This window comes from Lynx canadensis, chromosome C1, assembly GCF_007474595.2.
Source record: "Lynx canadensis isolate LIC74 chromosome C1, mLynCan4.pri.v2, whole genome shotgun sequence".
NCBI classification, from domain to species: domain Eukaryota; kingdom Metazoa; phylum Chordata; class Mammalia; order Carnivora; family Felidae; genus Lynx; species Lynx canadensis.
Genome location: NC_044310.1, coordinates 116,384,307 through 116,411,380, shown reverse-complemented (window position 1 = coordinate 116,411,380; position 27,074 = coordinate 116,384,307). Strand labels below are relative to the sequence as shown.

At 42.0% G+C, this 27,074-nt stretch overlaps 1 protein-coding gene across 1 annotated transcript in view; it reads right to left on the bottom strand.

Annotated features, from left to right (window-relative positions):
- CLASP1 (cytoplasmic linker associated protein 1) overlaps window positions 1–27,074 on the bottom strand; it is a 170,322-nt gene that overhangs the window by 84,714 nt on the left and 58,534 nt on the right. The window contains exons 10-19 of the mRNA XM_030323685.1: window positions 26,691–26,750; window positions 22,611–22,688; window positions 20,495–20,662; window positions 19,841–19,890; window positions 18,924–19,094; window positions 17,112–17,159; window positions 16,602–16,625; window positions 3,892–3,996; window positions 1,576–1,602; window positions 85–252 (exon numbers count right to left, since the gene is read on the bottom strand). Of these exons, the coding sequence (XP_030179545.1) occupies window positions 85–252; window positions 1,576–1,602; window positions 3,892–3,996; window positions 16,602–16,625; window positions 17,112–17,159; window positions 18,924–19,094; window positions 19,841–19,890; window positions 20,495–20,662; window positions 22,611–22,688; window positions 26,691–26,750 (899 nt within the window). The remainder of the gene's footprint in view (window positions 1–84; window positions 253–1,575; window positions 1,603–3,891; window positions 3,997–16,601; window positions 16,626–17,111; window positions 17,160–18,923; window positions 19,095–19,840; window positions 19,891–20,494; window positions 20,663–22,610; window positions 22,689–26,690; window positions 26,751–27,074) is intronic.

Below are 27,074 nucleotides of genomic sequence, written 5' to 3'. Positions count from 1 at the left end.
CCAACATTAGACAAAGCCATTAGATTATAATAAAAATTACCACCAAGTTAGGAATGATATTTCAAGGTCTTTGAGGATCCTTACCTAATCCTATCCGGTTTGGACTGGTTTCTCGGCTACATCCCTGACTCCTGGGGATCTTGCTTCGTTTCTCTGAAGAGGGAGTCACGGGCGGGCCTCTTGAGGAACCCCCGGCAAGGCCACCATAACTACTTCCCAACAATTTTCCTGGGGAACTTGACCGGCTGCCAGCTAAAAATGAAACAAAACAAAACTGAAAAATGGATGTAAATCAGGGAATACAACTATAATATTACAATTTCAGAAGTCAGCTTACACATTAATTTGGATCAAATACTAAGAATTTCATATAAAAATGGCTTTCTTGTGGGTAGTAGTACTGATTTTTTTTTTTTTTTTAAATACAGAAGCATAAAAGAGCTTCAAATAACATAAGAGAAAGTATCCACAAAGAAGAATTACTGGCAGAGTTCTACGAAAATGACAGCAAGATTTCTGATTCAAAACAGTGGACTAAGTATAAACAGCTCCCCATTCCACAGCAAATTTCTACAAACAATCACAAAGGTGTTTACTGTTTTGCTTTTTTATTCTGTAAGAGTTGATATGCTGAAAATTTTAAGTATAATTGCGAGAATTACAATAGAAACTTCCTAAACATTAAGAAAACAGACCCAAGAACACCCCACTAACTTAATAAATGGAAGAAAAGAGGGCATGAAGAAGAGGCAACTAAAAAAAAATAATAAATAAAAATCACAAATAAAATGGTAAGAATAAACTCAAGCATGTCAGTAATCATAATAAATGTGGCTGGACTAAATTAATCTCTTAAAATAACAGCGATTCTTGGATTGGTTTAAAAAATAAAATGAAATTCAACTACATACTGTTAGTAAGAAAGAAACAACATACCTAATACAAAACAACAAAACAGAATAAGACAGCATTAAAAAAGGACAAAGGATATTTCATATTGATAAAAGAATAACTGTCCATAAAGATATAATTGTCATAAACCCTTATGTTCCAAATAACATAGCTTTGAAATATAAAACATAAAACTGATAAAAATATAGGGAGAAATTAAGAAGACCATGATTATTAATGTACCTCTAAGAAAGATACTAACTACTGAACCTAGTAACTAATAAAAACCTTTAAAGGAACACAACCTGGAAATTAGACACACACACACTCCATCATTCAAATGAATCACTAAGGTGACGAATCATAAAATTAGGACTTTATAATGACTTAGCTACAATTTAAAGTGAAATTCATTATAAAAATCACCAGTACGCATCACCACAAAGAACCTGTCTTAGGACTTAATAATCTTGCCCATAAACTTTGAGCACACAAATGAATTATTAAACTGTGTAAAAAGAGAAAAATCCATTTTAAACACTAGAATTTGAACATAACAGAAAAAAAATGCAGAAAGATTAAGCTCATAACAGGGAGAGAAATTAACATTGTGCAAGGAACATGGGGTGAGGGAAAACACTAAAAAAAAAAAAAAAAAAAAAAGCAAGAAGAGAAACGGCTTACCACCAGCAGGATTAGCAGATCTGGATCCTTGATTATGAGAGCAGACCAAAGGACAGGCAAAAAGTGGATTAAAAGACAATAGCACAATACAGAAGGTCAGCATGCAACACAACACAAATGTCTTTGTTCACAAACACATTAACAAATTAGCTATTTCTTCTAGGTCTCTTTCCTTTTTGTCCACTTTTGTACTTATGTTGATTTTACTCATATCATACTCTATTGGCACTGACTTCAGGTCTGTCCATGTAACATTTAGGAACCTACATGTGTCAGGTGCAGGAGATGCAGAGAAGACAAGTGTCTTGTCCTCCAGAAGCACATCTATACTCTCTAGTTCTGAGCAACCGAGAGAAGTGACCGCATCCTACTCGTTTATGTGTTACTGCCGCCTTAAGTGGTGCTGCTTACTTACCTAGGAAGTGCTCAGTAAACTTCAATGAATTCAAAGAAACTGCTATTAACTAGTTTCACCTGAATGTCCTATGCCAAATCCTCAAATATTAAAACATTAATTTTCACATACTTAAGTCCTCAAATATTTAAAATATGCTTGTTAACTCTTAAGGGCCCTAAATCTAATGTTAACGAAATCTACTTAGTACTCTACTGGCACTATGAATGCTAAGTATACCTACATTTGTAAAACATATAAATATGCTCATATTTACTTCCTATTAAAATAACTGTTTAAAAAATACTTAATTTATATGACTAAGCTTGAGGTCCAGCCTTGATCATTTGCTGGTGTTGTCTCCCTTCCTAGGAGGGGAATTCGGTGAGTAAAATGAAACTGAAGACTTTTAAAGTGGAGCCCCAAGACAGAGTGCAGTATTTCTATAAGACTGAGGAACGGAAGCTCTAATCATCGAGACTATAGAAAATTCCTCTGCAAGAACGTCATCTTCACCACCTGCTAAGCAGAGGAGCCAGGCTAGGGGCAGGAATCCCTGCAGAGGCCAATGGCAATAAATAGCAGACACCGAGAACTGTAAAGTACTATCCAACCTCACTCCAAGAAAGGAAATAACACTTCACAGCTAAAGAACATTTTTTATTAAATTCAATCTTAACATACTATCTCAATATGGAGTCTTGAGTATCTTTTGTCAAGAAAAATTTCTCTGTAAGAAGACCTGACTCATGACCAGAGTATCAGATCCATCTGTGACTCCAGGCATCGCTAGGGTTCAAGAGAATAACCAGAGCCTGGATATTGTTCCCAAGGTAGAAGCTGCTGGGCCACAGCTGTACAATCCGTGTCGTGTTGTACGTTGTGATACGCCAGATGCGTGGGCTTCTGCTTCAGACAATCCTGGCAGGAATGTATGACTGACATTCTACTTTTCTTTTCAGAAAGGAGATACGCTTGTTTAACACGAGGCCTGGAGTTACCAGAGGGACATGGGAGTATTCACAAGGAGCTGAGAAAGCTGAGAAAGGCATTCTAAATACTAAGGAGAACCGAAGGTTTGGCCACAGATGGAATATTCTTGACACAAACCAGACAGCTCCTCGGGCCATGAAGGAAGCAGACACACATCTACTAGACAGTGCTGTGCTGAGGGCCTGTGTGCAGCTCCCGGGGAAGGAGAGCCTTTCTCGGCCACACTCATCCTGCCCAGGAGAACTCGGACCCCCAGCACTACTCTACACGCGCACAGAGGGAGTGGGAGACTCAAAAGCCAAGTGTGGCTGGGGAGTGAGACACCAGGGTGGTTCCTAAGAGCGATCTGAATACATTCCTTCCATCTACGGCTGCTTTCGTGGCTGATGCTAGCAAGCCAAGTGACTCGACACGTACAGACACGCAGTAACGGAAGCGAGGGTAGCTGGGCAAAGCGGGGCCTACGCTGGCAGGAAGAGAGGAGCAGGCTGCAAATGTTAGAACAGAGGGTTAAAGGGGACAGCTGTTAATGGATTTGCTTATTACCACTCGAAAGAGAACTCCACATTAAAATAATCCCCAGGTACTGCTCTTAAATTATATCAGAGGGAGTCCTTATCGACAGTTAAATGGGTCATAGCCCAGATTTATCTCAATTTGAGATGCTTGAGGAAAGGCAGAGAAACCACATTTTAATCATTAATGCTTAATAAGACAAAATTTAAATCACCTGGCAAGGAGACAAAAGTACACTTGAATACTCCATTTTGTGAGCTTACTCAACGAACATCAAGACTACTCACGGTATCTTACAGCCACACAGATGTGGTTTTCTCCTGAAGTACTGAAAATATTATAAATCTTTCAACTGTAGAGTGAGCTGATTGAACAAAACTGACACAACAGAGAGTATAAAATATACTTCTTACGCTGGGACTGTGAAACCACTTTGGCGCGACTGCGGCCTCGGTTATCAGGTGTGGTGGCGACACTGGTGGCACTCCCGGAGCTCTGCCGTCTCGTGCGGATCCGACCTGGAGGATGTGCAGCAAAAACGGGGTTTCCATAATGTTTTCAATCAGTGTGACCTACTCAAGAACGCAACCCACACCACGAACAAGAGGCACCGACGGCGCCACCTACAGGGGGCGCGGGTCTTCCTCACGAGCAGTCCTCACCCATTGCCCTGTGTGCACGCCCGTGTATTTGACCGGCACCCAGAAGTTCTACAGATATGTTAGTTAATCCTGAGAGTAAGTCATGAACCCGGAAGGTGCTTCTGTTTTTGTTATTCTAGCATATTATATTTTCAGATGAGGAGATGACAGCTATTTGAGGACTTTTTCCCCCAATTTTTTACACATGACATTTTCTAGTTTATCATCTACAAACCTGTCAAATTTTCAAAAGCAGAAAATATGAGCAGTCATCTTAAGAAAAATACTACAGAAAAAAGAATAAATGCAAACACACAGACACACCAAAAAAACCCTTAAAACTCAGCAAGCAACAAAAGCTACAGTACCCTGGAGAATAAATAGGTTTTGACAGGTAGCAATAAACTTCTATTTTAAAGCATGTATGCCAACAAGTTTCTAGGCTGCAAAAGATGAAGAAGGCAGAATCAATATTAGGAGTACCTAGAGAAACACCACCTAAAAATAACGCAATGTCATAGGCAGGTATGAAAAAAATTTGCTATTGTAAGTAAAGCAATCTGTTAACTCCCACTATTAAACCATGAAACCATAAAAACAAAAATGAATTCAGAAATGCAAAATCATTGATGATCAGACTAGTATGATTAGAGATTAAACTTTTTGAAATTCAGGGTTTCTTTGGTTTCAGAGGAGGCAGAAAATGTCTCTCCTGGCGTAATTCAATCAGAACAGCAGTCTATTAAAATATGGAGAACAGAGGGTTGCTGGAGGGACTGTGGGAGAGAGTGTGGGCTACAATGGTAAGGGGCATTAAGGAAACTACTCCTGAAATCATCGTTGCACTATATGCTTGTATGTAAATTAAAAAAAAAAAAACATGAATAAAAAAAAGAACAGCAGTCCGATACGGAAAACACAAACCAATGGAACTCACGTTGGCATCTTACATTGTTCAAAACCACTTATACCTCATCATCGGAGAAAGCTTGCAGAACAGTAATCCAGAAAAACAAACCCTAAGGCTTGAACAAGGTTCAAGAAGGGAGGGGAGGAGCAATAAAAGTACTACATTAAGAAAAAAAAATTGAAACTAGAAGGAATCCATGGCTTTTAACAGCAGTTTAAGTAAAAACACACAAATTCTAGAAACTGTACTAACAGCTATTATATGGTATTATATTAAGAGCTGTATGTATGTGAACTCGGAATCCTCATAAGAACATATCATTATTCCCATTTTACAGATGAGGAAACTGAGAAATGGGGATTAATTAATTTGTCTAAGGTCACACCACTAGTTTAGCTACCTGTGCCTGCCTGGCCAACTGGCTGGCCAACCTGAGTGAGGAAGTAACCACACTGAATCAAGGGGGTCACCAAGGCAACATCAACATGAAAACCAACTGAATCTCACTTCCTATTTCAAATTTACTACAAAATCTTTAGGTCACAAAAAACATATTTTAAGTGAACATCCATACCCATTCAGCTTAAAACATACAAATCTTTGCTGGTGTCCCTGTACCCCCTACCTTCTTCCAACATTTGGTAACCTGATCCTAAACCTAGCATTCATCATCCTCTAGCATTTCTTTAAACTTTTAATACATTTAGTTGCATAACCAAGCAACAGATGGCATCGTTTTATATATTAAAATGCTTTTAATTATATCATAAGGTATGTATGTTTCTAAAACTTACTGTTTCGCTTAACATTTTATTTGTGAGGTCACTTATGGAATTGATTCTTCTCTAGGAGGTACAGGGAAGATCCACTTTATTTTTTCCATATTACTAACCAGTGTCCAAATGAACTTTCTTACCCCCTTTCTTACTGACCTACAAAGCTGTCTTTGTCATTTACCAAGTACTTAAAATACATGTGTGGACTTGTTTCTCAATTCTCTAGTCTGTCCCGTTGATGTGCGTGTCTACACCAGTAAACGTCACAATGTTAGTATTAGCATTAAAAAAAAAAAAAAATCTTGCTAATTGGCAGAGAAAATCAACCCACTTTTTCCTAAGGCCCTTTGCTCTCTTCCAAGTGCTTATAAAGATACAGGTTAAAATGGCCTCTGTTGAAATCTTAACTGGCATTATGTGGAATGCAAGGTTAATTTGGGGAGGAAAGGAGACAGCTTTATGATATTGATATTTCTATGTTTTTTTTCCTTTACTTATTTCACTTTAAAGTCTTACTCAATTTTTACAGACTTATTCAAAGGTGCCTTATTTTGATGACACATAAATATGTTATTAAATTATATTTTCTAACTTCTTGACAAATATGAATTAATCTTTGTATTTTGATCTTAATTCTGGGAACCCTGCTAAACTTGTGTTAATTTTACTAACTTGTACGTAGATCATTTGGGGTTATCTAAATAGAACACCATCTACAAATAAGACTTCAGTTTTTTCCCCTTAAAACTCTACCCCTTCATTTCTCTGCCTTTATCCTGCTGTCTTAGGACATGTAGTCCACGCCCACATGGGTAGGATTTGTTCCTTTAAGCCACATTAAAAAAAAAAAATCTGGAATTTCACAAAAAGTATGGTATTTCAACATGCTAAGAAAACTCCTTTCTATTCCTAATTGCTAAGAATTTGCCAAAATGTTTGTAATTTTTTTTTTTTTTTTGATGCTTTCCATGCATCTTCTGAGATAAAAGGATTCTCCTAAATGTGCTGAGCTCCATCAGGAAGTTTCTAAGCTCTGAAACCTGAGCTAAACCCCCACACTCACGATGTACACACTCACATACACAGGATGTCTTGACTGTACCTTCTCTGGTTTATTACTAAAGGCTGCATTAAATGAGTGAAGAAGTATTCCCACTTTTTCTTCTCAGAATGTATGGAAGACTGTGATTCTCCAATGCCTCATACAATTTGCATTTCTTTATCCTGTCAAGTGAATGTTTAATTCCTATTTCATTAACTTGTACTCTTATCTTTATTATTTCCTTCCTACTCTCCTTTGGGTTTATTCTGTTCTTTTTCTAACAAATTGGAAAGAAACTCCTAAATCACTCTCTTCGAATATAACCTTAAGGCTATGAATATTCCTCCAAGTACTGCTTTTGCTTCATTCCGTAAGGACTGATATAGTTCAACATAATATGTTGATTTAAAAAAACACATTACTAGATCTTATTTGCTAATGCTTTGCTTTGGAAAAATAAGTTGGATCCATATTTCACATTCACTCTTTACACTAAGAAAAACAGCAAATGAACCTAAGGTTAGAATGTAAAACATGAAACCATAAAAGTTCTAAAAGAAAACATGGGAGAAATCCTTTGTAATTTGCAGTGGAAAAGTCCATTCTAGCTATGAAAGCCATTAGAATCAAAGATAGGTAAATCTGACTACTTATTTTGTAAAACCTCAACATGACAAGAAAATAATGAGCAAGTTAAATTGGGAAAAATTACTTGCAATTCATATTACAAAGGGTTAATTTCTTTAACGTATAAAAAGTTGTAAGAAGTCCACCAACCAGTAGTGTGCTGGTAAATGTGTAACAATTGGCTGTGGGAGAGGATTCCTCACTGATTTGTGTTTTCCAATTTCCCTGGTGTCAATATTCCCAGGCCAAGTTCAGGCTACTGACATGAAATCAACCAGATTACAAAATGCCTGAAAATTTAACAATTAGCTGTCATGAACTAGTTCAAGACAGCTCCAGCACACCACTGGCACAACCCAATATAGAATGGACAAAGTCTAGGAACAGACAGTTAACAGGCAATAGAAATGGCTCTTAAGTGTATGAAATATTGTTCAGGCTCACTTGTAAGAAAACAAAATTAAAATGACACTGAGAATGCCATTTATCACCTATCAGACTGGCAAAAATCTAAGAATATGCTAATATTCTGGTGTGTAAAAAGAGAGGCACTCTCCTTCATTGAGGAGTGGAAATTAATGTGGCCCCTACAGAAAACTACTTGGCAATATCTATCACAATTACAAATGCATGTGCTTCCTAATCCAGTAATTCCACTTTTGGCAAATAATCCTATCAAATATGCTTGCAAACATGCAAAAGGATGTATATAAAAGTTTATTCATGGCAATGTTACTTGTAATAGCAGAAGTCTGGAGGTAACTCCAATGTCGGTCAATAGGGAACTGGATGGTTAAGGTAATAGCAGAATGCAGTACAGTGGTAATCAAGAATGACGAGGTCCTCTCTAATATGGAAAGTCCTCTCTAATACGAAGATACATAAGTGAAAATGCAGAATAGTAAATATGCTACCTTTCTTGTTTTAAAAGGAGAAAATACAATTTTTGTATTGCTTCTATCTGCAAAGAAACTGAACAAAAATGAAACTACAAGTTGTAAGACTAGGGTTGAAGGGAAAGACGTGATAACTAGGCAAATGAAAGGATGGGAGGGGGACTTTTAACTGTATACCTCTTCCTATTTTCTGAGTTTTGAACCACATAAATGTATTACCTATTAGAAATTTATATTTTTACATATCGTTCACTCCAAAGGAGAATTTGCAAATGTTTTCTTTATATATTTGTAGGCTATTTTTATTAGACCCATAAAAACAGGATAATTACATCTCTGCCACTTACTCATTTTTTATTACATAGCAATCCACCTTTGTAAAGGTTTTGCTTTATTTTCTGTTTGTTATTAATAGATCTTCAACAGCTTTCTTTTACATATTTCTTATTCTTTGTCTTTTACTCTATCTGCAGCCTTGTATTTTAGATTTGTCCCTTTAATTATCACATAGCTGGATCTTTAAAAACAATCAAGTTGGGACGCCTGGGTGGCTCAGTCGGTTAAGCATCTGACTTCAGCTCATGTCATGATCTTGTGGTCCGTGAGTTCGAGCCCCGCGTTGGGCTCTGTGCTGACAGCTCAGAGCCTGGAGCCTGCTTCGGATTCTGTGTCTCCCTCTCTGTCTGCCCCTCCCCTGATCATGCTCTGTCTCTCTCTCTTAAAAATAAATAAACATTAAAAAAATTTTTTTCAAGTGAATAAAATAAAAAAAATCCAGCCTGGAGTGCCTGGGTGGCTCAGTCAGTTAAGCGGCTTACTTTGATTCAGGTCATGATCTCACAGTTTGTGCGTTTGAGCCCTGCATCAGGCTCTCTGCTGTCAGTGCTGAACCCACTTCAGATCCTGTCCCCATTTCTCTCTGCCCCTCCCCTGTCTGCACACACACTCTCTCTCAAAAATAAACATTTAAAACAACAACAACAACAACAACAACGGAGTCTAACAAACCTTCTATTTTAACTGGAAAGTGTAGCTGATCTGAGCTTATTTTTACTATTTTATATGCATGGCTACTTGTTTTGATTTTTCATTTTCCTTTAAGTCTGTTGTTTCCTTCTTTTGCCTTAATTAAAAAAATTTTTTTTTATGTTTATTTAGTTCTGAGAGAGACACAGTATGAGCTGGGGGAGGGAGAGAGAGGGAGACACAGAATCTGAAACAGGCTCAGCTCAGAGCCTGACACAGGGCTCGAACTCACAAGCTGTGAGATCACAACCTGAGCTGAAGTGAGACGCTCAACCGACTGAGCCACCCGGGCTCCCCATCTTTTAATTTTTTAAGGATATGATTTACTATCTCCTAAGATAATGGTCTCATAGACTCAAATAACATTACTAAAAACACAACTTCAATTAAATCATACTTTTGGGGAGATGGGAGTTTGAAAAGCCGTCCCTTTTCAAATTAAACTTTTTACTTTGAGGCAATTGTAGCCTCACATGCAGCTATAAAATGGAATACAAAAAGAGCCCGTGTGCTCTTAGCCCAGTTTCCCGCTATGGCAGCATCTTGCAAAACTGCGGGGGACAATCAGAAGCAGGACGTGGACGGTGGCATGCTCCATCCATCTCATCCAGATGTTCCCAGTTTTATTTGTATGTAAACCCTGGCTTTCTTTTGTGGGTAGTCTCTTGGTCCCTCTGGCTGCTTCTATTACCTTCTTCCTCAAGCTGTGGTGTCACCATCTGCCTTGCTTGGGATTTGCTGGGTTATCTGAGTCTGTGGTTTAGTGTCTTTCACCGATTCTGGAGAACTCTCAGCTACCACCTCTTCAGATGCCTCTGTCCCGTTCTCTGTTAAATGTCTTTACTGTCTTCCACGTGACTTGATGTCTCTGTCACATTTCACAACTCTCCCCTTCTGCGCTGTGCTCTGGACAGCACTTCCTGTCTTGAGTTCAGGAGTTCTCCCTTCATCTACATGGATTCTGCTGCTCAACTTATCCACTGAGTTGTTGGTTTTAACAGTTTACTATATTTTCATTTTCAGAAGATCCAACTATTCTTCAAAACCTACTTGGTCATTCTTTATAGTCTACAGCTCCTTTTGCTTGTCTTTCCAAATTTTTTTTTAATTTCGTGAAATGAAAGGATTCCTTTTCTTGGAACCTTATAGGAATTCTTTAAGATCCAGATTGAAGTTGAATTCTTCCAAAGAGGATTAATGTTTGCTCCTGCTAGTGTCCTGTGGACACAAGCAATCCACAGCCACTTTAATATCATTTATCTATTTGGGTTTTTCGGATCACAAAGACCACAGTGTAAATTCTGATCAAAAAACTGTCTGAAGGTGTAATTTACGGTTGCAAATTATCAGGGAAGATTACTTTCCCCCTGTAGCCAGTATAAAGATTGAGTTAACTTCCTGGACACCAGTGATGGTCAGGTCTTGGGTCTGTCCTTCACCTCCTGTCCTCCCATGTCCTGCATACCCATTGCAGTAAATGCCCCAAATCTCTGACATTCAGTCAAAGACCTCAAGGTACAAGCCAGCTTGGACCCTCACCTGCTAGGGTTTCTGTTTCTGCTTAGGTCTGGGGATTCACTGTTTTTATTCCACATCAGTGATGTGTCCTCAACAAGGAGGATCATTCAGACTACTCAATTCTACATAATGCTAAAAAAAAAAATTCTTATTTCTCTTTAACATTTAATTATTTCATATTACATAAAAGGTCCTTAAGTCTTGAAGGACTAAATATGTTTGTATTCTTGGGGTGCCTGTGTGGCTCAGTCAGTTGAGTGCCTGGCTTCGGCTCAGGTCAGTCTGTGGGTTCAAGCCCTGCATCGGGCTCTGTGCTGACAGCTCAGAGCCTGGAGCCTGCTTTGGATTCTGTGTCTCCCTCTCTCTCTGCCCCTCTCCCTTTCGTACTCTGTTTCCCTCTCTCTCTCAAAAATATATAAACATTAAGAAAAAAAAAATTTTTTTGTGGGTAAGGGGCACTAAGGAATCTACTCCTGAAATCATTGTTGCACTATATACTAACTAATTTGGATGTAAATTTAAAAAAATAAAAAATTAAATAAAAAAAAATTTTGTTTTAAGTATGTTTGTATTCTTTTTCTCTGCTGCTTCTCACTCATTATAGATGCACTTATAGTGTAAGAGCTCACACTTGGCAGGTTTTAATCTGTGGGAACCCCAAGGAACCAGATTTGAGGGTCTTCCTCTGTAGAAGTTCACCGTTCCTGTCAGGCGCCCTTGAGGGCTAGAAACGCAGACCACTTTACTTCATCAGACACCACAGATAATAAAAACTGAAGGTACAGCTTGCAGGAGAACAGAGCTCAGTTACAAATTGGGGGGCTGGTTTTTTTCCCCTACCTAAAGCAGAGTCAAGAGCTACCATGTCAACCTGAAGATAAAGAGGTTTTGCTCCTAGCCCACCTTGTCATGGATTTATAGCACCTTGACAATGCTGCCTCAACACCAACCTTACCTGTCACCTGGGGGAACACAGCGGCTTGATTCCATCTGTCCCAGGGACTCACATGAGTCACTAAGACCTCAGGGCACCCTTAAAATCAATTTCAGGGAATTAAAAGGGCCTTTTTTGTGTTGTATTCAGATACAGATTTCTTTTGTAAAGAGAAGGCTGTCGGTTCATTTGGTCCACTGTATTAATTGATGATCTTATAAAGAGATGATACAAAATACCCTTTGGTCTTTAAGAAAAACAAAGTCTATTCAATAAATGCAACGAAGAGTAAAACTACACTTCTACATTATGACCTGTTATTGACATTCATGTTCATTCATACTGTGTTATGACAGAGACAGAGAGTGAATCGACATGGAAGAAAAATAATGTTAAGATAGACAGAAATAAGAGATAGAGGCACCCAGGTGCCTCAGTCAGTCCATCATCCGGCTCTTGATTTCAGCTCAGGTCATGAACCCAGGGTTGTGGGATCAAGCCCCGTGTTGGGCTCTGTGCTGAGCATGAAGCCTGGTTGAGATTCCCTCTCTCTCTCTCTCTCTCTCTCTCTCTCTCTCTCTCTCCTCTGTGTGTGTGTGTGTGTGTGTGTCTGCCCCTCTCCTCCTCCTGCACTCTCTCTAAAATAAAATAATAAGAATAATAATTTTAAATAAAATGAAAAAGAAGAGTTTAATAGAGAACTGTCCAACAGAAAAAAAGTTCTGGAGCTGGACAACAAACAAACTCACCCACCCCAAGAAAAGCAGACCTAGAGGAAAACAAAGAATTGGAGGAGGACAGCCTTTGACTTTCATGGAATATGTGAAACAGAACAGCCATACTGAGTGGCTTTTTAATAAAGCTGCTGGAGAATTCCTTTCCATCACACTTCCATTCTTCCAGAAGAGCCCTCAAAATGGGAAACAAAACCTGTGCACCCGGTTTAACTTGCAGGCATGGTTTTCCTACATTTAGTCCAAGGCAATTAAACAATCATGATCAGGGGGGTCTGTATGGCTTAGTTGGTTGGGACTCCGACTCCTGATTTCAGCTCAATTCGTGATTTCACGGATTGTGAGATGGAGCCCCATGTCCGTGTGCACTCTGAGCACAGAGCCTGCTTGGGATTCTCTCTCTCCCTCTCTCTCTCTCACCCTGCTTGCATGCGTGCACTTCACACACGCTCTTCCTCAAAGTAAACAAACATTAAAAAAAAAAAAATCACCTATCAGATAGTCTCATGTCACTAGGGTTTCTGTCCCCCTTATGATAGTTGCAAAATTTCAGGCAATTCTCAATTTAGAGGTTATCCAGATTGAAAGGTCTTCTAGGTAAATCTCCATCATCACACAGGGGCATTCTGGCATATGTATCCATTTTACAACTCACAGCTTCCAGGCATAATTAAACCGACCTCAACTTATTCATAAGTGGTATTTTTGATAAAATCAAAATTTGGGAAGTTGACCACTTCTAAATTCTCTTACCTACAAGCACTTCTCCCAAAGGAACAACTCTCCTCATATTTTTTACCGATAAAACTAAAAGAATCTTAGCACTCTTTTACTCCAATAGACAAACACATATTTTTTTCATTGTGTAAAAAAGCCAATCACTTGGAAGTCAGAGTTCTTGGAATAAATATATAAGCGATACCAAATGTTTGATTTTCCAATGAAACTGAACTAAAATTTAAAGTCCCTTTCCTAAAGAGCAAACAAGGCTACATCCCTTTTATTCTATAATCTTAAAATCACTGGTAGTTAAGCATGGCCTTTGACTTAATAACATCGGATCATCTATCCTCTGAAACGATCAATAAGTCATCAGCTCCCACTCATTGGAGCCATTGGAGCCTGATGACTTTTCATTTAAAGGTATGTGTTCTGGGAAAAAAATATGAACAAGGCATTTCCAAAGTACAATAGCTAAAACAAAAAGTCCTCCCAAAACCCAAAAACAAACAACCACAAAAAACAGTAGTAGATGGGAATGTACTCATTTACCATAACTGTAGCATCTCATCACAGACTCATCCCACGAGCGCCAAAACCAATGACATGAATGCTGCTTTCTAAAATCCCCCAGATTATTCAAACGTGATGGGGAAATAAACTTTTGTCCAGAAGATGAGGTTCTGTGGGCTCTTCCCCAAAAATGTTTTCTGACTAGTTATAAACGTGAGAAAGGCTACTTGATGTGTATGATTAAAAAAAATCCTCCCAAGTAGATGTATTTTTCTCCATTCCCACACTAACAAAGTTGCTGGAATTCAAATGCATTATCTGAATTTTGAATTTAGAGCATCCAACTATTGATTCCAAGTCATAGCTTTGTCTCCTAATGATGAAAGCACTTGTCCCTTCTTGCTCTGGGAGCTAGACAGGAAAATAATTTCATAGGCTTATTAACAAATTTAAAAAAAATTTTTTTTTCAACGTTTTTATTTATTTTTGGGACAGAGAGAGACAGAGCATGAACGGGGGAGGGGCAGAGAGAGAGGGAGACACAGAATCGAAACAGGCTCCAGGCTCCGAGCCATCCGCCCAGAGCCTGACGCGGGGCTCGAACTCACGGACCGCGAGATCGTGACCTGGCTGAAGTCGGACGCTTAACCGACTGCGCCACCCAGGCGCCCCTAACAAATTTTAAAAAGGACCACAATGATTCCAAAAATTCAGATAGGAAACTCAGGCCCAGCGTGATATTTACTGCTGCCTTTTTCTAATATCTGTGTGCAGCTCTTTTGAGAACCACCACTGGGCCTCACTGCTCAAACAGCCAGGGCGTCTGTAGCGCTGGAGTCTGCGGCCCACCAGCACTGTGTCCTTCCCGTCTCACGGGCACTCCAAGCCCGAGGCACTGATGTCCGGCTCTCAACAGCCTGCACAGCCCTGGGACACAGAGAAAAAGGCTCACCGGCTCCCCTCACTAAGCTTGTCTTCCGTCAGATTCTGAACCGTCTACAACGAAGGCCCCCATCTCATTCTCCCACTTCTACTGGAAGGGGAACCAGAAGGAGACTCCTCGTTCTTGGTCTCCTGCACAATAATGGAGTAGGTAATCTCCTGACCTTGCTCTGCACTGGTAAAAAGAAAACTGATAAAAAGAAATAAAAGTGAAAAATTCCTAGCGCTGGGGAGAACAGCAGGCTGATTTCAAGTCTTATCACACAGGCATATAAAATTAGAGCATCTGGAAAAAAAATACAACCCCCTTGAAACATCTTCACTTTCCACTTCATCTACATTACAGAATTCCACCCTCCGCCTCTCTTCCACCTAGGCCGAGGATAAATACGTACGATCATGTCGCTGGGAAGGAGAAATGTAAGATCACTCGTTGCAGGCTAAAAAATGAAGTCACCGCCAGCCCTCTGTCGTCTGCTCTCACAAAGGAGGTCCTCACTGTGACAGAGGCTTCTTGTCCACTTTCACCTGGGAAACTTTTCACCTCACACACTTGTCCAACCCAAAGAACCACCACTGACTGGGGCTTACTGAAAATTCAGATTCTGTTGCCCCTTCCAAACTTGATCCGAATTTTCAGGGGGAAGGACCCAGGACTCTGTTTCTTTAGTACGTTGCAGGTAATTTTTATGAGGTAAGTTTGAAGAACACTGACCTTGGGACTATGCCCATCTTTAAAAAAAATTCCATTCCGAGTTTTTCCTTTATGAGTCCCTGAAGAAGTAGTGTATTGATTAAAAGTGCTCTGAGCTGCACACATAAGGATAAAAGCCAACCCACTGCAGGCTAGCCTTTTGGAGCTGCTAAATAAGGTATGACAGTAAACTAGCAACTGCTAAGTGTTAAATCTCAGGCTGAGGGTTGGTGGGTCTAAGCCACTATCTTAAGCACATGAGGTTCCTCTAAATTTCGATGATTTGAGGCATTATCCTGCTCTCCGGGTAGAGGCTGCACAAAGGGATGGTGTAGCCTAGCATGTGCTAATCCAAGAGCTAGACAGGCCAAAATGGTTATGTCTTAAAGTCAAAAGACAATGCAAAATCAGGAGAAAACTTCCGAAGAATGGCATAAAAAGAAACCAAAGGGGATCTGGATGTGTGTGTTTCATTCACCATGCCAGAGCCCGTGTGGAGCGCAGAACGTGACACATTTAATACATGGAAGGCATTTAATACACGGTTGATGAGGGGAAGACTGAGGGTCAACGAATGAACGGGTATGTGTCAGTGATACAAATAAAAATGACATCACGTGACTCAGTAGCATCTATAGGAAAGAGAAAAGTTATTTTTTAAAAATTTCGATCAATTACCTGGTAGAAAACCTTTACCGGCCTTTTGACCTAAGTAAATGACACTGAATTTATTTTCAAAACAGGAGAGGCCCACAGAAGCACAAAGGTAAAGAGAGGAAGAAAGAGAAGGGAATGAAAGCTGCGAAGGGGGTGCTTCGGAAATACCAAGATCTGAGAGCAGTAGCCCCCGGGCACGGCAGCACTCAGCACCCGGACAAGGCTCCTCCCTGGGGCAGGCCGGGCGCCAGAAACCACGGACAGCACACGAGTGACAGATTCACCAGAACCACGACAGGACAAGGAGGGCGAGGAGAACTCAGGTAGGGGGGAGGCAGAGAGGCAGGGAGACAGAATGAAGAAGAGCGGAGGGAGCGTGCAATGCGTCATGCAGGGACCTCGGTGGGGGCGAGTGGGCACCAGGCAACACTCAGTGAGCACAGAGGACGGGTGAAGGCGAGACACACCCCAGTCACAGAAACAAACCGCTTACCCTCCGCTTTAGTGGAAGTACCGTCTTTAAGCAAATTAAAAAACAAGGGAGGGGATAACAGGGAACAGTTAGTAACATTAAAAAAAAAAAATTAAAAAGCAGAATGTTATTAGCTACTAAAAAAGCAGAAGTACAATTTAAAATAAAATCAAAAAAGAAACAAGTTCAACAGCAAAGCAGATTCTGAAGCAAGTACGTGTGCCTCCGATTAAAATCGGCTTAGAAGAATGTTGCTTTTGCTTTTGGAAAACAAGCTAAAAAATGTCAACCCAGGGTAGCGCCTCAGTTGATACACTGTTGGGCTTTTGTTTTAGCCAACCCTCATCCTCTCAGAGTTTCTTTTTCTTAGAACCAAGTACCAGCAGAATAAGGGCGGGGGGGGAACCAAAAGCTAAAGTACTGAAGAGTCCCCCAAAGAACAGAGGCAGAGAGGAAGCTGAGAGAAGCTAGCTCTAGCAATGACGCCTACCCAACTACACGGTGAGCGGCAGAAGCTGTACAGCAGGGTACCTGAGTCATGGCCTACGGACTCCATATCTTCCCTCATGTGTCTGGACTCTAGAAGTTCGGAAAAGGATCGTCAGCTTTAATGCTACACTTCCACACGGATATAATGTGCCGACCTAAGTAGTCATCGTTAACAATTTCTCAGTAGGATTATGCTCAACTTCCCAGGTTTTTTGTTGTGTTGTGGTATTGGACACGAAGCAAGTGGAGGCAGGGTTCTCAGAAATGCTGAGAGAGTGGGAATATTCAGGCCCTGTTACCTGAAGAGCTAATGCTGGGCTGAAAATGTATCCTCAGTTGCTTGTAAAAGGTGCATTTGTATCGTCAGACCGAAAGACCTGGGTGCTTTTGCTAGCACTGAGGGAAGTCTACATGGTCCATATTAAAATATCCAAGATATGTACAGAAAAAACAAAGACTACAGAGTCCTCTAAAAGACAGTTTTTACTCAAGTTCTCAAGCAGCGAAACAAATTCTAACTACAGATACTCAAGGTGGATCAAATGTATTGAAACACGGGTACGTATTTAAAAACGGAACTCAAATGAACAGAGCTACCCCACCCTGGGAGAGAGCTGTTCTGACATCCCCCTTACTGGATGACTACATACCAACCTAATGTCATAAACACTCCAATGTAGTGAAGCGATGGGAAGGGAGAGCACTTACTGGGCTTCTTTCCAATCAAAAGTACCCGTGTTTGAGGGGTTTGCCGAGAGAAAACAAGACCGACTTAACAAACATTCCAGAACACACTCCTTTCACGTTCTCACGTGCTTAGCACAATCCGTTTTTTTCACCTTACGGGGCAATCGCTTACAAAGGACTTTTATTAAATTATTTAATTTATCCCTCTCGTGTGTCTGAGCTGGGTGACGATTTCCACAACTAATTAGGTAGAGAAACCAGATGCAGAGACTGCATGGCCTGTTCAAGGTCAGCAAGCTAATAAACGGCAGCCCAGTAATCTCCCCTTGGCGCTCTAGCCTGTGACTCCGTGCTCGGAACACCTTGAGAACGTCAGTTTTGGAACAGACTTTGGAATCGGTTTGTGAACCAATTCAGTCTCAATGTTTCATGAAATTTTAATTGTATGCATTCAGTCTCCACCAGAGTCCCCAGGTTCTGGCTTGAACGACTTTGCTCTAACAAAAATAAGATGAAGTCAACTATCAGCCCTACACACAGGTGTTCATTTGCTGAAAAAACTGAGCAACTGACCTACCATTCTGCCAGATATAAATTTTTTTAATAATGTTTCAAAAAGTCCTTTGGGCTATTGTTAAGAGTAGGTACAGTCTCCTCCTGGCACTCTTCTGAGGAATATGGTTATGCTGGCCAGTAAGTCCACCACATTTCTCTAGAGATGCCCCTTGCTCTCGCCCCCCAATCCTGCACCTCGGCCACTCCGGTCAGATTCCCGAACTGGGAAATACCGAATCACAGTGACTGTCTTCAGCGAATCCCTCAGGAAACCGTTCTGGCTCTGCCCCACCCACGTCATGAGGCAATGTGGGAGGTGACAAGGCGCTGGCTGGGCTGCCACGAAGGGGAAAGTGAAGCTGAGGGGTGGCTCTGTGTGACGCACCACGTGAGCACCTAGGTACTTACTCGTCCAGAGAAAGGGAACACTCAACAAAGGGTGGCTGGTAACCACCAGGAAATGCACAGAGCTACTTATACTTAAAAATCAGGCCTGCAACAGTGAGAATTTCCTCAATGATGGTGTTTTGTAATTTGCTAAGCAAATCTGAGCAGGGCTAAGTGTCATCTCAAACAGCAAAACCGGGGGAAAGGCGGTGGGGGTCTGGTTACCTAAGGATGCGTAGGACCCCGGAGGCAAGGCCGCTGCAGAGCTGAAAGGCGTAGCACCCGAGGCCGATGAGACCTTGGACTTGGCACTGGCTGCTGCATTCACGTCAATATCACTTCGAGACCGCTGGAGGGACCCGGTCGTTGACACGGATTTGGTGCTGACCGTAGAAGCTTGAGTGGGGAAGGAGGAAACATCAGTAAGGACCACACGAGAACTGTAAACATACATCGTCACAACTTGTTTGGCTTTTCCTATCAAATTTTAAGGAAGGCTGGAGTGTGTGCACACTGACCACAGTTTCTCCTGGTCACCGAAGACAGAATTCAGCCACCGCTGAAGAACCACAAGCACACACACCCATTACATTTATTTTCTTGTGATCGACTATAAACCCCAAAGAAATGGACCCTATCTCTGGGTAATGTGAGAAGTGAGACCATGAAGAAGCGCCCACACGTGGATAGTTCCTGCACGCTGTGGCCTAGGCATGCACTCTCAGACACTCTCCCGCTCCCGGGGAACATTCCACTCTCCCACCTCGAACAGCCGCTATACTGCTGCTGTTGCTCAAATCTTCACCCATTGTCCCCAGTCTCCTGTCAAGTGACCAGAGCAAAGCAGCAGCACTATTTGGGGAGGGATCCACATGCTGGAGGGAGGTGGGAGAGGAAAGGTCACAGGGCTCCACTTCCGCCTGCCCAAGGCATCCTCAGCGTGGGTTCCTCACAGCCCTCGGCCCCTGGGACAGCGGGGCTCTACTCAGTCCAGCAGGAGCGCCGCGAGAGTGCCCTCTGCAAACCTGAGGGGCACCTGCAAGCAGGTCACCGGCTTCCAGCAACCAAGCAGCCTCTGGGAGCCGCACAGAAACAGGCCTCCCCGAGACCACCTTCTCCACGGCCACGGCCGTCAGTCTTACCTCTAGAGGTGGTACTCCCGGTAGGACTTCTTTTGGCAGAGAGTGGCCGACTGAAAAGTATACACGCATTTATTATTATCCAATGAGCACTCCATCTGCGTTCACACAAGTACAGTCTACAACAGGAGACTAGGAGGATGAAGGAATCATTGCAGACTTATCAGGATTTCTCAGGTAACTGGGACCAACCACAATCTTATCAATCCCCAGTTTTGAACAAAGCTTTAGCATTATAGACTGGACTATCTTCCAGACATACAGAGAAAAGTCATGGCTAGAGACAGAAGTTAGAAACACAGCGCGAGGACGGTAATACATTCACTCCCAAGTGCTGAACGCCCTCCCTTTCCAGACTTGTCTCCAAGTGAACATTCACATTCTCTTAGAAGACCCTTTCAAGAATTCATTTATTCGACTCCAAAACCGTATTCTGGGACTGCCATATAAATTTCACTAAACACGGCTATGGCAGAGACCGAGGCGCCCTACTCCTTACCCTTCCCCCAGTATCTTACGTAGCAGAACCTGTCTGAAGTAAGGGGAGATTAGCACAGGCACGTATATATAAAAACACAGCTGGCATTTGTGTTCTCATGTAGCAAACCTTTAAACCTAAAAGCTCACACTAACGAGAAGCACGGCTGAAGTGCTTACTTTAGACTCTCTTGAGAGCTTGAGGACGAGCGGTCGGACTGCGGCAGAGACACGATGCTGTCCGAGTTCTTCAGGTGGGACTGCAGGGCTTTCTGGTAGGAGGACTCCAAGGTGTGGTACAAATGTTCTGCTTCTCTGCTGAAGTGACTGTGGAAACCCCAGTAGCACCTAGGGAAGACACGCAGCGTGCCGCATGGTCAGGATCACGTGGGGCTTGCGCCCAGCTCTGCAGCCCACCACGTGACACGGTCAAGGCCTAGAATCCTCGGGTCGCTGCTACCAGGAGCGACACAGGACCAGGAAGGGAGAGTGAACAAAGGGGGCCGGGTATGGGTCCTGCCCGCACAACTTACTGGCTCTTCTGACACTGGACAAGTTACCTGACTTCTCTGAATCGAGTCTCATTTACAAAATGCAAACTAAAGGGCTGAACCTTAGAGAAGATGGAGCTTAAACACCCAGAACTAGACCCAGAACATGGAGGGCACTCATCAGTGGCAGTTTTTCCACACGCCGCTCGACACTCATCGACTGGAGGTGTTTACAGTTGCCTTAGATGACGTACAACAGAGAGGCGCAGAGATGCCCGCAGCTACTTGAAATCTGTATTGCAGTGTGACTAAAGAACCAGAAAAAACCAGGGAGGGAATATACATGCCAGGATAAAAGCCACTGAAGCGGGTGACTAACAAATCCATTCCTAATAGTTGTGAGCAACTATTAACGAGGGCCCTTATTTTGGCAAGAACTACCCAAGCTGAGATTATGGTAAGCGCTTCAGTGATTCCAGGAGGTCCTCCAAAGACCTCAGAAACCAGGAGAATGGAACGTGACTGAGGGAGCAGTCACGGAGCAACACAGACTTGAGGAGGATGTACGAGTGCAGCTAAATAGAACAGTAACGTTCCAGGTAAGGAATAACAGACTGCCTGTGTCAAGGAGAAGAGCCGGGCACCGTGAAGGCACAGAGAAAACTCCACGGGTGCAAAATTCACAGCACTCACCTACACACTGCCCGAGACAGAGAAGTCTCAGCATCGGACCCGTGGGTCACAAGGACACGATTCTGCCCAGGGGAGCATGGAATGCACGGCCACAGCCACAGGACGGGAGCGTTACCAGCCCTAATGGCAAAACTGCCTCGATCGTGGGATGGTGAGTGTGCGTCCCCACTGCGTCCCATCACCCGCCTGCCCCTCACCACGCTCACACTTCCAGAGCAGCCACCTGACACCTGCAAAGATGCCCTCTCAGGTGAAGGGTCCCAGGGCCCATAATTTTTCAAGGGAAATCAAAAGGTCCCTGGGGATTATGACCTGGCTTTTAACAGAGCCTAATGAGTAAGTCTGAGCATGCAAACAAGTGCTTTGCAGATTCATGTAATAATTTCTCATAAATTTAAAAAGGAGCATTTTATTGTGTGCCTCAGTCCTGTTTATACTCAAATAATATCACTCAGTCTCTTAGGTCTGGGCACCGAGCAACCTTCTAAGCACAAAAATAGAGAAATATTGTGAAAAGGCTTTTGGGGTCATATTTAACAGTCATGAATAACAAAACATTATTCATGTAACTTAACAAATTTTTTTTTTAAGTTTTTATTTATTTATTTTGAGAGGGAGAGCACTAGCAGAGGAGAGACAGAAAGAGAAGAAGGGAGAGGATCCTAAGTAGGCTCCGGGATGTCAGTGCAGAGTCTGACGTGGGGCTCGATCTCAAAAACTGTGAGATTATGACCTGAGCCAAAATTAAGAGTCAGACTCTTAAACAACTGAGCAACCCAGGCGCCCCATTTAACGAATTTTTAATAAGGCAATCTAGGGGGCTCCTGGGTGGCTCAGCCGGTTAAGCATCTGACTTTGGTTCAGGTCATGATCCCAAAGTTCACGGGTTGGAGCCCCACGTCAGGCTCGGTGCCGACAGCTCAGAGCCTGGAGCCTGCTTCGGATTCTGTATCTCCCGCTCTCTCTGCACCACACCACCCCTCAGCTTGTGCTGTGTCTGTCTCTCTCTCAAAAATACATAAAATTTTAAAAAAAAATAAGGCAATCTAAACAACACATCTGAAACATAAAAATAGTGAATTAAAAACAAATGGTATACAACAAACACTTACTTTCTGGCTTCTATCCTTGCTTCAGAATCAGCATCGTGTATTCCCTTCTTTATTGTTTCGGCTAATACTGATATGTGTCTAGAAATTTAGGAGAGAAAGCAGTGATCGTCATTAACATGTGGTTTTATGCAGATGAAATCAGGTGTGAAAATTACAAAATGGCATCGTGGCTTTGTGCCCAGTTAGCCAACTATCACGCAGAGTAGAAAATCCAAGCACTCCCTTCTCGGCAGCTCTAACCTCTACCTCTGTCCTGGTCCCCCCACCTCCACCCTCCACCAGCTGCCCCTATCTACCTACCCTGTGGGCGAGTTTGTTAAACAATGGCTGACTTTTTTCACATCACACTTATTTAGCTCCATCTTTTATGAACCCAACCAGTAAGACTCTACTTTTCCACGGTCAGAACTAGTTTCTACGGAAATCATGAGGTAATAATAACCTTAATATGAGGAGGCTACCCACATCACATTTCTATAAACACAATGTTTTCTTCAAGTTCCACTGTGTAAAATGAAATAATTTTATAAAATCATGCAACAATGTTATAAATAGGTATTTTCTTTAGTTACATTCTGCCCTAGCAGAGAAGAAATTAGTAAAGTATCTCTTTGAATGTCTAACAGCTTTTTAAGAAAAGAAAAAAAGGCTGGAATGAATTAGTCTCCTAGAACAAAGAGTAGTTACCAATCTGCCTCATGCCTCGTTCATTCAGTAAGTATTTGGCGAGTGTCTGCTAAGTGGTGGATACTAAGCAAGGAGGGGAATGAACAAATACACAAGGCCAGATCTGAGTTCTTCACACGTGACTGTTCCTACTCACAGGTCCTCACATCAGATTCCTCATTCCGATTTCCACCTCTCAATTCTAGAACTATCACTGCCTATCAAGAGATTAAAGAACAAGAAAGTACTGAAAAAATGTGTGACTATCCTCTAGATTCAAGAACTCTGCAGATGAAATTTTACCTCTGGGAGGGATGGCTTTGTTTCCTCTCTGACCCCTGCAGTATAGAATGGGACTCCCGTAAGTACTCACTTCATTAAAATTCCACTAGTAAAATGATTAGTATGCTGTAAGCTTCTTGACAAACTAAGTAACATGAAAACATGGGTGGCAAAACATCATCATCTATTCTCTCCAAATGTAATGCAGAAAGAGTAACAGGCACCTGAAATTCAAAGGAACTAAAAATGGGAAAGAATGAATCTTAAAATTAAGAGACCTGTTTCTTAAGAATTCTGCCATAATCCTGCCTTTTATCTTCATGATGTGAAACTTACCACACATCAACCTGAATAAAGAGAAAACTGCTAAGTGTCTGATACAGGGGGATCAAAAAGAAAACCTTCAGATGAGTGGAACTCCTTTAAGGACCTAAGAGTTACACCTGGCCTACAAAGAGCAGCTTGGAACATTTACTTGGTTGGAACTGACACGAATGTCAGGCAGCTGGCTGAGAGGCAATAAGGAGTTAATTGTGGCTGACTTCTCGGGAAGATGGCAGAGTAGAGGACCCCAAGATCACCTCCTCCCACAGATGTAACTAGGTAACACCCACATCTGTGGAAATAACTCAGAAAACCACCTGTAGATTGGCAGACAGACTCTCCACAGCTACGTGTAGAGAGGAGGCCACCCTGAAGAGGGCAGGAAGGGCACAGATGTGGTAGGAGCTAAACGAGCTCACCGGCTTTCCCCAAGAGGGAGAGACACTCAAGACGCACGCAAGGGAGAGGACCAAACCCTGACACCACGCACCCCAGGCACGAGAACCCACATGAAAACCAGAGGAGCACAATTCTTGAGTTCTTACAATCATGGGGTTACCACCTGAAACTTTAAAAATCAGCAGGAGGTAAACAGGAAACTGAGGCACCACCCTTAACGAGTACAGCAGCCCCTCAGAGATACAGCACAGAAGCAACACTTTGAAAAATGCCTGGGGTATACAAGAGGGACGTTTCTTTACTAATCTCTAAGCATGTGCTGGGGGGCAGGAATCCTTAGGCACAAAGGAGCTAGTGGGTCCCCTGCCTAGACACACCAACACTTGCGGGAACCAGCTCAGCGCCAACACGTTCCACCCAGCTTGCTCACAGCATGTCTGCCTTCTCCTGTGGACACACCCTCTCCAGCCAAGCCTTTGGTTCCAGGTCTCTCCCCACAGCAAACCTATGCAAAACTTGTACCATAAGCCAGGCAGGAGGAAAGCAGCCCTGATAGGGATCAGCACCTCTGCAATGTGACTCCTGTCCTGGGGAAGGAGGGGAAGAAGGAAGATAAGCACACACCCAGCCAGACTGCGGCCCCAGCAGTGGGCTGGAGTCAGCTGGTCTAATGAACCCGCTAATGAAAGCTTCTCATGGGAGGACACAAGGAAAGTGCCCGGCAGCTCGGTACCACCACCTCTCTAGCAGATGCCCAGTCCGACGTGACTCAAGCCCAGGTGGCCCTGGACCGGCCCATTAACAACACAGCAATCAAATGCTGCCCACAACAGGCAGAGAGCCAATGCAGACGACTGGACTGAAAGGAAAAGCGGCTCAGCCCCAAGAGCAGGGCACACACAACACACATGGAGACACCCTTGAAGTGCCAGGTTCTGGTGAACTGGGGACACGGCACTGCAGGGCACTACAGAACCTCTTCCTCATAAGGCAACTACCTTCAAAAGCAGAAGATGCAGCTGACTTCTCTAACACAAAGAAACAGACACAGAGTTAGACAAAATGAGGAGAGAAAGGACTATGTCCCCAGTGTAAGAACAAGACAAAATCAGGCAAGAGACGTAAGCACAATGGAGGTAAGTAATCTGCCTAACAGAGAATTTAAAGTAATGGTCATAAAGATACTCACTGGACTTGAGAAAAGAGTGGAGGAAGTCAGTGAGACCATTAACAAAGAGAAAGAAAACATTAAAAAGAACCCATCAGAGATGAAGAGCTCAAAAAACTGAATTAAAAAATACACCACAGGGAATAAATAGTAGAATAGATAGAGCAGAAGAATGAATCAGCAACTGGGGACAGAATAATGGGAAGCAATCAAGCTGAAAAGGAGAGAGGAAAAAAAATGAAAAGACTTAGGGCACCATCAAGCATAGTAACATTTGTATTATAGGGAATCCCAGAGAAGAAAAGAGAGAAAAGGGGTTAGAAAATTTATTTGAAGAAATAATAGCTGAAAATTGCCCAAATCTGGGGAAGAAAACAGAAATCTAGATACAGGAGGTATCAAGAGCCCCCAATAAAATAACATAAGGAGGTTCACATCAAGACATAGTAATTAAAAAGTCAAAAAGAAGTGATAAAGAGTGTATTTTAGAAGTAGCAAGATAAAAGAAAACAGTTACATACAAGGGAGACTCCTTAAGGCTATCTGTTGATTTTTCAGCAGAAACTTGGCAAGCCAAAAGGGAGTGGCATGATATATTCAAAGTGCTGACAGAAAAAATTCTTCAGCCAAGAGAGAGAGAGAGAGAGAGAGAGAATATCCCAAGCAGGCTGTGCGCTGCCAGCTGGATGTGGGGCTTGAACTCATGAAACCATGAGATCATGACCTGAACCAAAACCAAGAGTCAGATGCCTAACTGACTGAGCCACCCAGGAACCCCTAAAAAACAGACTCTTTAACTAGAGAGAACAAATTGATGGTTGTCAGAGGGGAGGGAGATGGGGGAAATAGATGAAGGGTATTAAGAGGACACTTATGATGAGCACTGAATAATGTATAGAATCACTGAATCACTATGTTGTACACCTGAAACTAATGTAACAGTATGTTACCTACACAGGAATTAAAAAATAATTAAAAAAAAAAAGTTAATTGTGGCTTTGTAGTTGGTATGGTGCACAATGGTCCACATCTCTAGGCACACAATATTGTAATCAATGAAATTCACTAAAAGTTTCTGCCAATATTAAGTGCCTCGCATCAGTAGAAATAACAAATGTAGCCATGCAAACAAATGCTTAGATTCCTTTGATTCCTACAAAAAAGCAGGTTGGACCACTTGTTGAGACATTAAATCTCAAGATTCAATTCAGAGGGGAAAAAACAGCCAAAGAAATGCTTACCGTTCCAGTGAATGTGTCTGCCATTCTTGTAAAAGTAAATCTAAAAATTCAAAACAGCGCCTAAAGATTGTAAAGAAAAGAATATGTAATTTGGTCATTTTTATGTTAGTGAAAATAAAAGCTTTTTTTCTTCCCATGCTACTTTTTAGAACTGGCAAATTCCTTCTAATTAATGGGCTTCAAAAAATGGAACATCGAGTTGGAATCAACAGTGACTGAAAACCTAAGCAAGTAAAAGTAATCAAGCATCAATTGTGATCAGAAAGGAAATACACAAGACACAGAAGAGACAGGATACAAAAGTTCCCCTCAAATCAGGAACCGCAGCCTTGTGGCAACATTACCAAAAGGGCCTATCACTGTCATTTGTTTTTATACCACCTC